At 41.2% G+C, this 16,668-nt stretch overlaps 1 protein-coding gene and 2 long non-coding RNA genes across 5 annotated transcripts in view; 1 reads left to right on the top strand and 2 right to left on the bottom strand.

The window, feature by feature from the left end:
- Positions 1 to 16,668, bottom strand: part of LOC134296238 (uncharacterized) — a 320,710-nt gene that overhangs the window by 15,364 nt on the left and 288,678 nt on the right. The gene's annotated exons all lie outside the window — the stretch shown is intronic.
- LOC134296239 (uncharacterized) lies at positions 1,094 to 6,415 on the bottom strand. The gene is made up of 2 exons (XR_010002856.1): positions 6,156 to 6,415; positions 1,094 to 1,730 (listed from the first exon to the last, which is right to left on the bottom strand). It is a non-coding gene; the product is annotated as an uncharacterized LOC134296239 (long non-coding RNA).
- The window catches only part of spata20 (spermatogenesis associated 20), a 53,521-nt gene continuing 42,481 nt past the window's right edge, over positions 5,629 to 16,668 (top strand). The window contains exons 1-2 of one of the 3 annotated variants that reach the window (XM_062970567.1): positions 5,629 to 6,122; positions 14,893 to 15,027. In XM_062970567.1, the coding sequence (XP_062826637.1) occupies positions 6,031 to 6,122; positions 14,893 to 15,027 (227 nt within the window). In that variant the 5' untranslated portion in view covers positions 5,629 to 6,030. Of the gene's footprint in view, positions 6,123 to 13,145; positions 13,338 to 14,892; positions 15,028 to 16,668 lie in introns of those variants that run through there. The other 2 variants (XM_062970569.1, XM_062970568.1) reach the window with 2 other exon arrangements.

Here is a 16,668-nt window from a genome sequence, read left to right as displayed (position 1 = left end):
AGGTTTGTGGCAACAAAACCTCTGAAGATTTTCTGCAATAATTTTAAAACTCGTCACTTTCTGAGTCTCACACAGCTAATTTATCACACATTCGCAAGCTTCACGGCCATTCAGAAACTCAGCGGCTAGACAGAACTGTGCTTTCAAGTATATGGAAGTTGAATTATTCTGAATTCATATTTATTAATTTAATTCTGTTGTGGCTACCATTAGTGCTTGTGGGTGCATGTTTGGTAAAAAGACTGGACATACCAAATGAGCATCCTCGTTAAAACACATTTTGAATAGTAACTACCATTTTTATTCATGCCTTGTTACCTTTCTAGGACCTATAAGTGGGTATCAATTGTGTCCGTTTCTGTGCAGGAATCAGCACATTGAAATCCTTTGGTTTAATATCTGTCTTTAAAACAAATTGATCTCTTTAGCTTGATACAATAAGGCCTCATAAGGCCCTTTAACTGTGCAGGGGGAATGCTGTATTCAGGCAGCTGGAAACAAGGTCAAAACAATGGTTTCATGAAGCAGCCCTCAAATCCGAGCTGTATCAACTAACACTGGCCTTCCTCGTAGCCAGTGTCCTTCTATTTGGCTTATTTAAAAATCTTAACATTCATTCTAAATTTCCTCCTCATGGCATTGAATCTGAATCATTTTATTGCTTTCTGTTCAGTGGGAAAGAGAGGGATGATGATGGAGCAGTCTGAAATTCTTGACCTTTGATTGCCTTGTCTTTGAGCCCTTTGCTAGTTGTGGGCGGAGCAGCTTTCAATAATTGTTTTACTTTTTACTTTTATATAAAATAGCAATGTATCTAAATCAAAAAGGAAAAGAAATACATTATGGAAGCCTTTTCCTGCAAGAACTGTGGTTGACTTTAAAGGACAATTAACAGGTTATTCAAAAGGCAGGTGATTAGACTATTCAACTGTAGTCCTGCTACTGTGCTCAACAGGAGATAATGTTTTGGTAGCACTTTGGTTGCCTAAAGTGGACTCACAAAACATTGCAAATGCATTCATTGGAAAGCATCTCCTTGACTCCTGCCGCAAAGAAGACCTGTAAAAACTGGGAAATGACAAAGCAGCAAAGCTTCTGTAAAGCCTATAATTTGGCAACAATTTTATTTGATTTCTCTATAAGTGATGACAGGGAGGATGGCAATTTCAAATTAAACTCTTGGTGCAGAAGCAATCAAATATGGTCATGTTGTATATTCTAGGAGTGTTAAACAAAGACACACACTTTTTTAGACCTTTAGGGATTCCTACTGTAGCCAAGAGGCAACAACAGTTTCAACTGTGCTTCACAAAAATGACTAAATCTCCGGGATTATAGAAATATGAAGCATACTTGATTATTGAATATATGCATTACATGTTTAAAGGTTTAAAAACAAATTATAACCCAATTAGACAGGGAACTGCAAAAACAAAAATGGAAATTATTCTTGCCGCCCTTTCTAACTTGTGCTCTCAAATCTACCTTGAGTTTCAGAATGAACTTCACTTGTTTTCAGTTATAATCTTGTGGTCCACAAAACCATTACTCAGGGGCCACAGAGACACCTTGACTCAGAGATCACTTCAGCCTTGAACGGAAGGATCCATTGTTGGACCCTGATCACTCCCAGTGACTGTGGATGTTTCTGGGTTGATGATCTCTCCTCCAGTGGTGGAACTTTGACCTTGGAGAAGTACAGAAATGGAGATCGGATGAGGGCAAGATCCCTGGGAAGGAAGAAGAAGACCTAGATTTCTTAGATCCAAAGACCTTTCAGCTCCCAACCACAACTCTAATATCCTCAGAGTATATCTAATTGCATTTAAGCTCTGTGAAGGGTAGAGCAAGCTGGAAACATAAAAGGTTCCGCTTATATTTCTTCCCTATATCAGGATCTACAAGTAATTCATTTTGAACAAAATTAGATTATTGAGATTGGAGTGATTCGTCTACTTACCAGTCCACCGGTAGGCTTGTTCTTTTGATAGCTATTAGAAGTGGAAGTGATTGAGAATGTGTTTTAGTTATATGTTAGCAGATTTTTGTGTGTGTGAGGAGCGACTTGAGAAACTGCAAGTCACTTCTGGTGTGAGAGAATTGGCCATCTGCAAGGATGTTGCCCAGGGGACACCCGGATGTCTTGATTTTTACCATCCTTGTGAGAGGCTTCTCTCATGTCCCCGCATGGAGCTGGCGCTGACAGAGGGAGCTCATCCACGGTCTCCCTGGGTTGGATTCGAACCAGCAACCTTCAGGTCAGCAACCCAGCCTTCAAGTCAGCAGTCCTGTCGGCACAAGGGTATAACCCACTGCGCCATCAGATGCTCTATGTTAACAGATGAAGAATTGTGTATTCCGTTACTGGGTTTCTGCTAGATAGAGATTTCAGCTGCTACCATTCATTGGGATTTTATACTCCTCCCTTAAATCTATTATTACTCTATTTCTGGACAACCCAATTAAAATGATTTCTAACTAACCAACCAGCAAGGTCCTAGCTCAAGACGAAAGAGAAATCACTTCTGATTGATTCCAGCTGCTGAATATCTTGGTATTTTCTATGGAATTTCTATGAAAAGTTTAAGCTATTACTTCAAGTTTCAGCTTTCCATGGGGTTATCATAATCTAGCACAAGATATGCCTGTATGTGTCAGCATATTCACAACACAATAGAAAAAGGCCTGATTGTATTTCCCTAGGGGGCATAAGACACAATGTTAAAGTTAATTGCTGTGTAAACGTTAATCAAGCCGTTTTCAGATAGGATCTTGGGAAATGAATACATTCTTCTCTATGGAAATTTGTGACATTCTGATGTCTCTATGTAAAAGCTTTTAACATCATTCTTATATCAGAAGCACCATTCCCCCACAATATTGTAATCAATAACAGCTTGGCAAGAGGAAATGTTTGAATAATCACCTTTTCAACAAGATGTACATCAGATTAATTTAGTTAGCTTTCCTTTTGTAGGATGTTGGCAACACAGATTCAGTTCTCAGCTTCAAGTGCTGACAAATTTAAATTTAGATGCTGACATCAAAGTCTGGTGAAATGGATGCTGTCTGACTTGGCAACCACCCATCCAATTTCAGTGTGTCTCTTTTGCATTCTCGTGGTAGGTAAAAAACTGGACTGGATAGAATTCAGCACCAAAAGTTTATTGTTATGGCTGGCTTTAAGAGGAGATTAGGTACCTATAAATCCATTGGTTTAGGTTCTAACCTCTGGAACAAGGCAGAACTAATTTGCTCCATCATCCATGTGACAGCCCTTCAAATATTTCAAGATCGCCATCAGATAACCTCTTAATCATCTCTTCTTTGCATGCAACATAGCTTCTCTGAAATGTCTGCATGGGAACTAGATCTGTAAGTACCTCAACTATCTTTGAGGTGCTTTATTTTTTGGAAGTTTGCTTAAAGTCATGGTAACAATAACTGGACACAATACTCTGGGTGAACCAAAACAGAATATAGTGGGACTCTTAGGGTGTATCTACACTATAGAAATGATGTAGTTTGACATCACTTGAATTGCCTGGGCTCTGCCATGGAATTGTGGGAATGGTAGTTTCACAAGGTCTTTAGCTTTCTCTGCCAGAGAGGACTGCTGCCTCACCAAACTACAACTCCCAGGTAAACTGCCTTAATGCTACAGTGTCGCAGACTCAAAGGGTTTGTCTTATAGATTCTGTGTTATGCTTAATTTTTTTCAATAAGACCTTTAAAAATGTAAAAAGAAAGAAAAGAAAGACACCTGCTACAGAATGTATGTAGATTGATATTGCACTAACTGCCATGGCTCCATGCTATGCAATGGACAATATAAGCAAACAAGGTACTGGAAACAATGGGTGCAGCTACACCAGAGCATTCCAAAATGTGTGTTGTGACACTTCCATGTGTAGGTGTATCACATGAACATAAAAAGAAATGACCAAAATCTTGGACAGGTACAGTATTTTCTCTTACTAATCATCATATTTTATAAATATAACTGAAAGTTGTTCATGAGGCATGTTGTGCCCCCATACATTTTGTTATTAGTTTATGCATGTGCTCATACCGTTTCCCCGAAAATAAGACATCCCTGAAAAATAAGACCTAGTAGAAGTTTTGCTGAATTGCTAAATATAAGGCCTCCCCCAAAAGTAAGACCTAGCAAAGTTTTTATTTGGAAGCATGCCCAGCGCCTGCCAAACAGAACACCAGAGCATGCAGGACTGGTAAATGTACATACCAGCTGTACATGGAAATAATGGTAGTAACAAGAAATTCTTGATAAGATTCACAGTTTGTCTGGTTATGCTGGTTTGTGATGACAACTACTGTACAGTATATAATAAATGTTCATTTTTTTGTTCAACAATAAATGTGAATTCTTCTTCATGGAAAAATAAGACATCCCCTGAAAATAAGACCTAGCGCATATTTGGGAGCAAAAATTAATATAAGACACTGTCTTATTTTCGGGGAAACACGGTATCTCTTATTAGGGAAGTGAAACTGAATTACTGCATCACAAAATGATGCATGTCGCAAAATGATGCATGCCAGATTTAGGACAAATGAGGCCTGCTGCTAGTTATGAGGCCCCTTGGACCCCGAAGGAGGGAGGCCCGGTAGGCCTACACTGCCTGCTTTGTGGCACACTCCCATAGACTATCAACTTTATCATGCTTGGAATCACTCTGAAACAGAATGCCTTCAAACTTAGAATTGCACCAGATAAGCCAAATCCATAAAAAAAATTTAGGCAGGAAGATGCCTTCCCTGCTTCCCTGGCCAGCAGGGCCCTGTGCTTCAGCACATCTAAGCAAATGGTAAATGTGGCACTGGTCCCAAACAGGAAACATTTGGAAAGCTCCACTCAATCATCATCAGACTTTATTTATATCCCGTCCCATCTCCCCATGGGGACTCAGGGTGGCTCACAACATGGATGGCAACCATTTGATGCCACACAATCTATATATCTTCTATATAATAAAACTCAGTGTTTATATGTATGTATGTATGTGGCAGCTTTCCAATTGGCTCCCACTTCCACAGGCCAATGAGACCCCCACAAAAGATGGACCTGGACCAAACTTGGCACACAGAGCCCCCTCCCCCCAAATGACCCACTTTACGTTCTGGTGCGGTTTGGGGGAGGATGGACCACAGATCATGGGACTTGAGGGAGCTTCACTCACTTCCTGGGTCCCCAAGCTAGTACATAGTAGATAATATAAACAATGAATCATAACTAAACACAGAAGACAAATCACTACAACACAAATCACAGACACAATAAATAACAAGGCTAAAATTCGCAACATTGGAGAATGCATGCATTTGGACACCGCTTTCATAGGGGAGCTGTAGTGTGGTGAAGTTTCCGCTGTCTGGCAGAGCAGGAGAAAGACCTTGAAGTGATTGGCAGTTTGTGTATGGCAGGCGGCCCTCCAACTGTTTGGGCCTCCAACTCCCAGAAGCCTCAGCTAGCTTGCTCAATGGCCGGGAATTCTGGGAATTGGAGGCCCAGAGAGTTGGAGGCCCGCCCTTGGGAGATCCCTGCCGTACAATCCCGGCCTCCTGTGCGCCGAGCCAGGGCGTTTCAAGGGGGGTCCACAACTGCGTTCATTCCGCAGCTAGAGCAGGCCTGGGCCTGGGCAAACACGAGGGAGGCTCCAGGGGTTTTGGACTTCAACTCCCACCGTGACTCACAGCCTCAGGCCCGCTTAAGCGGCTGAGGGGGAAAAGGAAAGGGCCTGAGGCTGTGAGGCATGGTGGGAGTTCAAGTCCAAAACCCCTGGCGGGAGGGCCCAAGTTTGCAGGCTTCCACCTCTTGCAAAGCGGCGTCACTCCCCTTCCGTGGCGGGCGCCTCCTCTGACGCCGGAGGAGCGACGAAAGCGAAAGGGGGAGCCTGTCTCCTGCTGCAGGCCCCTCGCCCTCTCCCTCGCCCTGGGGCGGCGCGGCCCGGGCCGGAAAGGGCTCCTGCGGGGGGCGGTGAGGGGCGAGGGCCCCCCTGCTCCGCTGGGATGAGCCCCGGCCCCGCCGCGCGCCGCCTCCTCCACCGCCTCCTCTTCCTGCCCCGCCGCCCGGGAGCCAGCCCGCCTCCCCGGCCTCGCAGGTACAGCCCGGCTGCTTGGTCTCCGCCACTCACAACTCCCAGGATTCCGCGGCCTTGCGCTGTGCAGCCCAACTGCCTTCATTCTATGGTGCGCTGTGCAGCCCTCCTGCCCGGCCTGCATTTATAACAGGTATGGGCAAACTTGGGCCCTCCGTGAGTTTTGGACTTCAACTCCCACAATTCCTAACAGCCGGTAGGCTGTTAGGAATTGTGGGAGTTGAAGTCCAAAACACACGGAGGGCCCAAGTTTGCCCATGCCTGATTTATAGGCGGGGGAATGACTCCCAAGAAACCCGCAATAATCATAATAATAAGCCGGGGTAGGAGGAGGGAGCATGTAGCCCTGAGCAACACAGACTGCACCTGAGCTTTCCAGGCATTTCATGTGGGTGGCATAGTTTTGAGACAGGCATCATTTTGTGACACAGTCATCCAGTTTTATTAGCAACCCGGAAGATAATCAGCTCCTTATAAAAAGATATTTATTTATCCTGTCAGAAGTGAATTATTTATCCTGTCAGAAGTGAACCAAGAGTACAGATTGTACCCCCTCCCACAAAACCATGCAAAGAGCCCTTAATAGTAATAATAATAACTTTATTTATACCCCACCACCATTTCCCAGAAGAGCTTGGGGTGGCTTACAGAAGCACATACAACTGCCATAATAATAATAATAATAATAATAATAATAATAATAATAATAATAATTTTATTTTTGTACCCCGCCTCCATCTCCCCGCAGGGACTTGGGGCGGCTTACAAATACATAAAAATAGAGGTAAAATTACATCACATATTAAACAATGACAACATCAGTTAAGATAAACAACACATTACAAAAAAGTCCAATTTATAAATAAATAAATAAAACACAGTGCAAAATGCCATTAATGCACAGAAGTGCTCTGCGGTTTGTGTAATCATCATCATCCAAGCCTCAGACGGGTTCCAGGATTTCCTATGCACAGTGAAGCCACTTTCTTCAGTACCAGTTTGAAACAGCATTAAATAGTCAGTTACCCCACTTCTTCTAAGGAGTTTTTAGATTATCCTAACAGAAACCATATAAATCAAGTTGAGAGATGGCATTAGTGACTTTTGCCAGGTCTTCTGGTTAGTTTCGTATCTTAAGGTTGCATGCAGATTGTAGAATTGATGCTGCCTGACATGACTTTAACTGTCATGGCTCAGTGCTCTGGGGACCTGGGATTTGTAGTTTGGGGAGGTTTCACTCCTCTTTGGCAGAGAAGACTAGAGAATCCTGCAAAAGGACAACTCCAAGAATTCCATAGCATTGAGCCTTGGGGGTTCAAGTGGGGTCAAACTGCATTCATTCTCCGGAAGAGATGCAGCCACAGTCCTCCATAAACAGCTTTGCTACTTTGGCGTGGAGGAAAGTAAAACTTCATCCCCTCCCTTCCTTGGTTTTTGCATGCATTGCAGAAGATTGCCTCCATCTGACCCAAGTCTTCCCCTGTGATTGTCGCACAGCAGGTTCCTAATGGTGACACAGTGGCCACCTGGTTCCATTTGGATTGCGCTGCAGCTTTCTCAATCCCGCTGCCTCCACAGATGGTTTGCCCTCCATTGGGGAATGATAGAGAAGTGGATCTAGTGCAGTGGTTTCCAAACCTTGATTCTCTCTCTCCCCCCCCCCCCCAAAGGTGTTTCAGACTTCAACTCCCAGAAGCCCCAACCAGTTTGCCTTACAGTCATTAATTCTTGGAGCCAGAAACATTGATCTAGTTGGGACTGGATGCTTTGTCCCTTCTGATAGGGATAAAGCAACAGTGGCACTAATCGTGGACTTTTCTCATCTTCAGAGAGGATTTGCCTTTGCCTTCCTCTGAGGCCGAGAGAAAATGCCCAACCAAGGTCACCCAGTGGGTTTCCATGGCTGAGCAGGGATTCATATCCATGTCTCCAGAGTCATAGTACAATACTCAAGCCACTACAAGATACTGACATCCAGATTAGCTCCAAGGAGCATTAAAAGCAAAGAGGAACTCTTAAACCCCTATTACACTTTATAGTGCCATTATTCAGTTTTAAGTGCTATCTTGTCAAGCAATGCTGTGGTGATCTTTGGGCTGATGCAGGTCGTTGGCTGCCAGGTTTGTGCAAGCTTTCAGAAAAGAAGGACTCACGCATGGTCTTTAGTACCTTTTCCATTTTTCAAATTAAAATTTTTGTTTTCTTTTCTTTTAGCCAGTCCTTGAAGAGAGCTCAATCTGGCGTTTTGATAGTCTTTCCTTGAGATTTAGATATTAGTGTTGTTAATAAGTCCATATTCATAATATCAATAGTTTTCTCTATCCAATCCTCTGTCTGGTGTTTCCTTCTGCCTCCATGATCTTGCGTACACACTATTTTTTTCTTTTTTCTTTTTCCTCTTTTTTTCTCTTCTCCCTTTTAAAAAAATCTTTTTTCCCCTACTTTTCTATATTCAAAATGTTCTCCCACTTTTTATGTAAAGGCAAATCTTTCTTTCATTTTCAATAAAAATTATTATTAAAAAAAGAAAAGAAGGACTCAGTTGTAGACAATGGTAATAAATACAACTGCTGCATGAAGCCTAAATACCCTCAAGGCAGCAGATCTTGTCTGATCTTGGAAACTATGCAAGGCCAGGTTCAGCGAGTACTTGGATGGGAATCCCAACTGCTAAAGGCTATATTTCAGAGGAAGGAAATGACAAACTGACTCTGAGTATTCCTTGCTTAAGAATACCCTATGGAAGTTATCTCTTCATAGTGAATGTTCAGATATGACAACCTGATGGCAAACTGGGTTTTCATAGGTAAGGAATACTATACTCAGAGGTAGCTTGCCATTGCCATCCTATAGGTTTGCCAGGGTGTGTGTGTGTATGTAATTTACCCTGGTACAATAGGAGGAAAACTTCCCAGTCCCCTACACGAGCAGGTTCTTAGCCTTTGGTTCTTAGGATGGTTTGGATTTCTGCTCCCAGGAGCCTTAGCTGGCATAGTTGGTGGGCAAGGATTCTGGAAGCTGAAGTCAAAAACACTCAAAACACCAAAGATTGAGAGGAGCTGCTATAGAGTTTGAAGTTTGTGCAGTCCCGGACTCCTTTTTTAAAAGGCAGTTTGGCCGAGTTTGCTTTTCTCTCTGGACTTTAATATTGGGATGGGCAACCTGGTTCTCCCCAATGTGCAACTCTCATGGCCCTTTCCTGTTGGCTCTGTTGGATGGATTATACAGGGTCCAAAGATCTAGAGAAAACTCTTGGTGCTGCTCCTAAGTTGCACAACTCCTGTCCATAGTAGGCAATGCCAGTCTCCACTCTTCCTCTTTCCTCTTTATTGGCTAATAACTTGTTATTCAGACAGGTTATTGGCTGCTAAGTGGTTGCTGTGGAAGAGCCTTGTACTAGCATGTGCTTTATTTCTTTTCCCTGCTCCTTATTATGTTTTTAAACTGCTTGGTTTTAATATGATGGCTTTTAAAATCCTTTTAAATAGCTATATTATATATTGCAGTGTATGGGTCTTTAGATATATTTTGTTTTCTTTCCTTTTACAAGTCAGGCTAGCTTCTTGTTTTTTTCATATTGTATTTCTTCAATTTTATGGCACGCTTTTTAACCATCTAAACATCTCTAAAAATGAGATGCATCTTAGAATAGCAGATGTATACACACACACACACACACACATACATACACACAGACACACATACAGCACTCTTTCTTCTGTTGGTAGTACTGAGATTAGTGTGTGTCTTGCAATCAATGGCATCTTAGAATCGATGAAATACGGTAAATAAAAATGGAGAACACCAAATTGCTTACCTATTTCTTAGTATGTCTTCTATTCGGTTGATCGTAATACAGTTTTCTGTCAGCTTGTTTTAGTAGGAGGCCCCTTTAATGTTTTCAAACTTAGAATCATGGAATCATAGAGTTGGAAGAGATCTCACAGGCCATCCAGTCCAACCCCCTGCAAGATGCAGGAAAATCTCATTCAAAGCACCCCCAACAGATGGCCATCCAGCCTCTGCTTAAAAGCCTCCAAAGAAGCAGCCTCCACTGCACTCCGGGGCAGAGAGTTCCACTGCCGAACAGCTCTCACAGTGAGGAAGTTCTTCCTAATGTTCAGGTGGAATCTCCTTTCCTGTAGTTTGAGGAAAATGTTTTGCACCTTTGGCTGTTATTTGATATAATTGCTATTGCACTTCAGTTTACAGTTCTTACTGTCATTTCCCATGTTTTCAGACATTCTTACCCCCACACTTTCTTATTTATTCTTTGCTCAGATGGCTGTAAACTGATGCCTTCATCTCATGCCATGCAGATTGTCTTCCTGGACGAGACTAGGATGCCATACTTTTTTTTTCTCAGAGACCTGATCCTATGTATTTTTATTGTCAAGTACAGTAATCCCAACTGAAAACCCTTGGGGACATACATAGCACATGTCTCAAGAAGAGTGTAGGTACAACTTGAGCATCCCTTATCTGGAATTCCAAAATACTCCAAAATCTAGACTTGTTTACATGGGTTTACCAAGATAGTGACAACTTTGTTTTCTGACATTTCAATGTACATAAAGTTTGTCTCATGAACTAAATTATTTAAATAGTGTGCATAAAATTATGTTCAGGCTATGAAAATTGTATATGAAACACTAATGGGTTCCGTTTTTATACATGGGTTTCATTTCCAGGATATCTTTCTATGCACATATATGCACACATATAGGTATCTCAAAATCAGAAGAAATCCAAAATACTTCTGGTCCCAGGCATTTTGGAGAAGAAATACTCTATCTGTATTAGCCTTTGTGTTCTTTATTATCCTGGTTCCTTAATTACTACCGATACCAAAACTTTTTCTCTGGGCCAACTGCAAATTAAGTAATGTTTCCTAAATTGCTTGTAAAAATGCTTTTGTCACTTACCTAATGAACCTTTTTGCAGAAGTCTGTAAATGTCACCTGTAAAACCAGATTATACATAAATGTTTCTGACAGTTTTTTAACGTATGAAATTCAAGAATTATTAGTCATGTAAACTAGTATGTGTTTGTTTAGGATGTGTATATGTTGTATGTTGTAGATATAGGAGTATTAGGTATTTTTGTATATAAAGAATTTTTTTGTTTTCTATGGTAGTGGTTTTTGCTTTGTTTTTCTTTGTACTCTTAATTTCATTTTGTGTTGTTGCTGCTGTATTTTATAAGTATCTTTTTTCTTTGTTTGTGTGTTTGAATAAAAATTATTAATAAACCGAATTGTAGTCATGTTGTAAAAGGAATCATATGTGAGACATAGCACTGTGTTTGTGGTAGGATACCACTATGCATAGTGATGGTTTGTGAGGAATATCACTGTGTAGGCATGTGGGGGACTAGTGATATTTTAGATGGCCAATTGTAAGCCTAAATATGCTGAATCAGTTCCTATCTGATTTTGGAAGTTGAATGGAGCTAAGTTTGGTTAGTACTTGGAAGGGAGACCTTCAGGGAATACCAGGCATCATAGGCCAGTGTTACTTAAAGTACTACGGATTCCAGATCCATCAGATACAAGTTCTGACAAGTTTCCAGGAAAAAAAAAAAACAGTTGCAGTTAACGGACACAGATATGGTGCCTGTTCCTAGTACACTGGGTAGAAAACCCTTTCTGGTCCCCCATATCACATAGTTTAGAAACAATCCTATAGACTATATTTCAGAGGAAGCCAATAGTAAACCACCTGCAAGTATCCTAAGAACATCCTATGAAATTCATGAAGTTTCTATAAGTCAGAGGTTCTTAACCTATGTTTTGTTCCTTTGCAAGTTAGATAAAAACACAGACCCCTTTTCAGAATGTAACTCTGAACCGCAAAGACTTAAAATAACATGCTTCAAAAATATGTTTTTCCTCTAAACATGGCTAGATTTTCCACAATACATTTTGAAAAAGTCCCCCCTCCCCAGTGGATCATACAGGAGTGTTTTTCTAATAAGGGGACAATGCTCGCTTGTTGCTGCTGCTGGCCTCTTCCAGTATGTTTTGTGAGAACAAGAAATGCAAAAACTTTGGAATAATAATAATAATAATAATAATAATAAAAACTTTATTTATACCCCGCCACCATCTCCCCACGGGGACTCGGGGCGGCTTACATGGGGCAGAGGCCCAAACAACATAAGAACAAAACATAGGCAACATAATACAAATCACACTATAAGAAGTTGCTTGCTGTTGTTTTTTATTAGTACAAAAGAAAGTGTAATAGTGAGGCACTGGGCTGTGTGATGTGGAAGTACATCTTTGACATTTGGCAGGAAGGAATGGTGCTCTGCTGCTGCTCCTGGAAAGGTTACAGCGGGGGGGGGGGGGGGGGAGCAGGGGGTACCTTTTGTGCAATTTTTAAGGAGAGTTTATTTCTAAAAAGAAACAAAATTCCTAAAAATCAGAGGATGACCCAAATGTTACGAAACATTGTGGGCTAACAGTGATTGATGTTTCCTCCAAGTGTGGTCATTTTCATCCCGATAGCCCTAAAAATGACCAGAAGGGGAGCCTGGGGAGCCGCCACATTACTGGGTCGGATCTACTGTAGCTGCATTTTTTGGCAGCAGACCAAACACAGCTATTCAGCTACCTGCCTTTTTCCCGAGAGGCAAGCAAAAATGGATCTCGGTCTCCCGAAATTTGAGCAGCAGAAATAGATTGAGGTTCAGCCAAAATGTACACGTCTAATACATAGCATTATTCCTTGACTATACTTGACTTCTTGGACTTTCAGATGACAAAAGAGGGTTTGTCAAGTATACAAGCCATCTTCTCAAGTGTATCTGCTAAACTCTTTGAGATGTACTTTTAAGGCAACAGCCTTAAAAGACAAATCACAGTTTGCCATATTATTTAAGATGGTCCAGTTTCTATGCGTTAGTTTGCAGAAGAGCTGAGTTAGAGATTCCCAAGATACTGCTGACTCCCAACAGAAAATGTAGATTCTGATTGGTCAACACAAATAACATTCTGGAATGTGGGTGGAGTTAGAACTATTTTGAAAACTGACAACTCTGCATATGTTCGTTGTAATGGCAGAAACTGTCAAGGCCTGTTGAGACGGGTAGACAAGAGAGGCAGCCTAATCAGAAATTTTAATAGAAGCAACGCCAGAGAGCTGTAAGCATGGCAGATCTGAAACAAAAGAGCTGTTTTTATTAAATGAAGTTGTCCGGTATAGAAATAACAGGTAGCCTGAATCTAAGGATATTCAATCATTAAAGAGAAGATAGCTGGATGATATTCCAATTTTGTTGAATGTTTTCTAACCGTTGTAATTTTCGTTGGCTTTAGAACTCCCCTTATAACAAGACCTCAACTGTGGTGCCTGAATTTGCCTGCTTTCCTCTTTCCTCAAAAAAGTTTTTAAAATGGTAGCTTGTCTACCTCATTTTTCTTTTGATGACCAATTTGTTAAATTATGAGCATGTGGGTAGACAGTACCTTTTCAATGTTATCTCTGTACAAATCTCAGAAATACTAAGTACTTGCTGCTGATAACTGCCATTGTTAACTTTGAGCTATGTCAATTCCATGAATGATAGATTTCCAGCCACCCTATTATCACCAGCCCTGCTCAGGTTCAACAGACCCAGGACAGCCATGGCTTCCTTGACTGAGCCTATCCATCCACATTTCCTGCTATCTTCTACCTTGCCAAGCATCATTGTCTTGTCTAGGGACAATATGGCCAGAGTACGGCTGTCTCAGTGTAGTCGTCTACTGAAAGCCATAGGGTTTTCTTAGATAAGGAAAATTCAGAGGTGGTTTGCCAGTTCCAATCTCTGAAATACTGTGTACCCTGCTGCACCCAGTGTTCATTGAACGTTTCCCATCCGAGTTCTAATCAGAGCTCATCATAAACTCATGATAATACAACCAAACAAACCTTGGCATGTCTTCTTCATTTCTAGTTTGTTTTTATGCTCCACTTCTTTTGTCTGCTCTTCTTACAAGGGTGAGATGCTGAAGACATTATTATAGGCTTGGAAATCACAATAAGTGATAGTTTCAACAAGCCCACAAGAAATTATGGGTTATGATTATGCTTTGTGGCTGGATAACAAACAAGATTACATAAATACTGAAAGAATTACCACTGTAAAAAGAGCTGTAGCATACAGTTTAATAGTGATCTCTCTCTTAGGTTAATCATAATGACCTTCTAACAGAGACAGTGTTGCCCATCCTGATGATTCACACCATAACTGATCATGATGTGTGAACATTGCCTTTATTATTGATAATGATTCTGGCACTTCAAAACTAAGCCTGTTTCTGTTGTGTTTATCATAAACATTATATATCGAGAAACAGTTGTAGGTTTTTGTATGTATGGATCACGGGGGTGTGCAGGTCATGGATTCTTAGGCTAGGAGAAAGGCTCATTGTTAGCTCTGTTATAGCTCACACATAACAGCAAGATTTCTTTCAGTAGGCCTACATAGGGAGCTCCTGAAATGGTTCTGATCAGTATACAAGTAGTTCAGATCTGGCAGAAACCCCGTAAAGCTGCCCCCAAGGCCTCCAAGTCAGCATTTCATTGCTCCCTATTCTCCTCTTCATTAATGAAACAAGCCTGCAATATTTATTGACAATGCAGCCTTTAGCCTGCCCAGATGCTGATCTCCCCAGGATGTCTGCTGTGGGTCTCACAAGAGGACTAATACTGGGAATCAGTCCAGGTCTTGGTGCTTTGGAGATTAGCCAGGCTAATAGCCTTCTGTCCCTGCTTCTTGTTGCAGAACGATATTCCTGAGAACAGCCTTAGCCATGGCCACAGGAGGGAAGGATAGCCATTCCAGTGCTCTCCACACTAATCGTCTGGTTCATGAGAAGTCTCCTTACCTCCTTCAACATGCCCATAATCCTGTTGACTGGTAAGAGTAGTTTTCATTTCAGGAGTGGTGGATTGTGGAAAGATGGAAGGACTGTGGGGAAAATAGCTTTGGAATTTCATAGACTGAGGCCCCTTCCACACAGCTGAATAAGATCCCACATTTTCTGCTTTGAACTGGAATATATGGCAGTGTGGACTCAGACAACACACTCCAAAGCAGATATTGTGAGATTTTCTGCCTTGATATTCTGGGTTATATGGCCGTGTGGAAGGGCCCTGGGGCTTCTTAAACCTTTTCCACTTGTGACCCCTTTCTGCCTTAGACATTTTTACATGGCTCATATAGGTATATAAAATAGGTATAAAAACAAAACATTTACTCATGAAAAGCCAACATTTGCAATGTTTTCTAAACAGGCCGATTTTCCTTTTTGTGTGGAGTACAGCTGAAGCATTTTCTCCAGAGTCCACTGTACACACTGAATGTTGTAACTAAAAGATTTGTGTAAATGGGTGGTGTTCAAAAACCTTTTATTGTTGCTAGTTTTTTCATGACTGCAACATTGAGCTAATGGGGTCGAGATCTACACTTTAAAAAGCAGTGTCATAGGCTTGGAAACCCTCCCCGTGACGCACTGTACCCATACTTGGGTTTCAAGTCTCTCTTCCAAATGGAACATTTCCATGAAGTTGATGCCTTATCTCTTGTTGATCTAATTCTGGGTTGTGACAAAGCTAAAGTATTTAACAAAAACATTTAGTCCTGTGGCTTTCTTTTTTATCCTTTCCCTTCCCTTCCCTTCGTTTCTTGTCTCTGTTACTGTTTAAATTTAGCTATAAGCTCCTTGAGCTGTAAATGAGTGTGTGTGAGAGGGAGAGGGAGAGAAAGAGAAAGAGAGGGAAGGAGGGTGGAAATGAGACTATGAAATATCTATGTAAAACGTTCATGCACATAGGTCAACCTCAGTTGTTGCTAGAAATCCCACAATTGGGCATTAGAGGCAGAATATTTTCAGTGGTGGTACTGCAACTTTGCAATGCTGTTTTTTGAAAGATCTGAAGGGCCCCACTTTCTCCCATTTTGCAACATTTTTTTTTGAAAATTGGTCCTTTTTATTCAATAAGGCCTTTTTTAAGAGTTCTGCATTGTTTTTTTGTGATGCTTAGTCCTTGGTGCCAATGGTTTTCAATTACTCTTTTAAAAAAGCATATGATTATGTCATTGCATGCTGTGTTGTATATGCATTGTTGTGTAAAGGTTCTATATAAATGGAGTAAATAGTAAATATACACTGAAAAAGGGTGAGCAAAGCAGGTATCTCTAGTTTTGGAACTTAATTTTACCTTTCCAAGCAGAATGTATGAAAATATGATGGTAATGAAGAACAGGTTTAATTTTACATTATTTAAAAGGGCCTAATCTCTTTCAGTATTGATCAACACTGGAGATGCATCTACACTGCAGAATTAATACACTTTGACTGCTATGGCTCAGTGTTATAGAATCTTGAGACATGTAGTTTGATGAGGCATTATACTCTTTGGCAGAGAAGGCTAAAGACCTTCTCAACTTACAACTCCCCGAATTCCATAACATGGAACCATGTTAGAGTGGTGCCAGACTGCATTAATTCTGCAGTGTAGATACACCCTGAGACAGTTTGACTACATAGTTCAGGAG

This window comes from Anolis carolinensis, chromosome 2 (assembly GCF_035594765.1).
Source record: "Anolis carolinensis isolate JA03-04 chromosome 2, rAnoCar3.1.pri, whole genome shotgun sequence".
NCBI lineage: Eukaryota > Metazoa > Chordata > Lepidosauria > Squamata > Dactyloidae > Anolis > Anolis carolinensis.
This window is presented reverse-complemented; position numbering and strand designations above follow the sequence as displayed.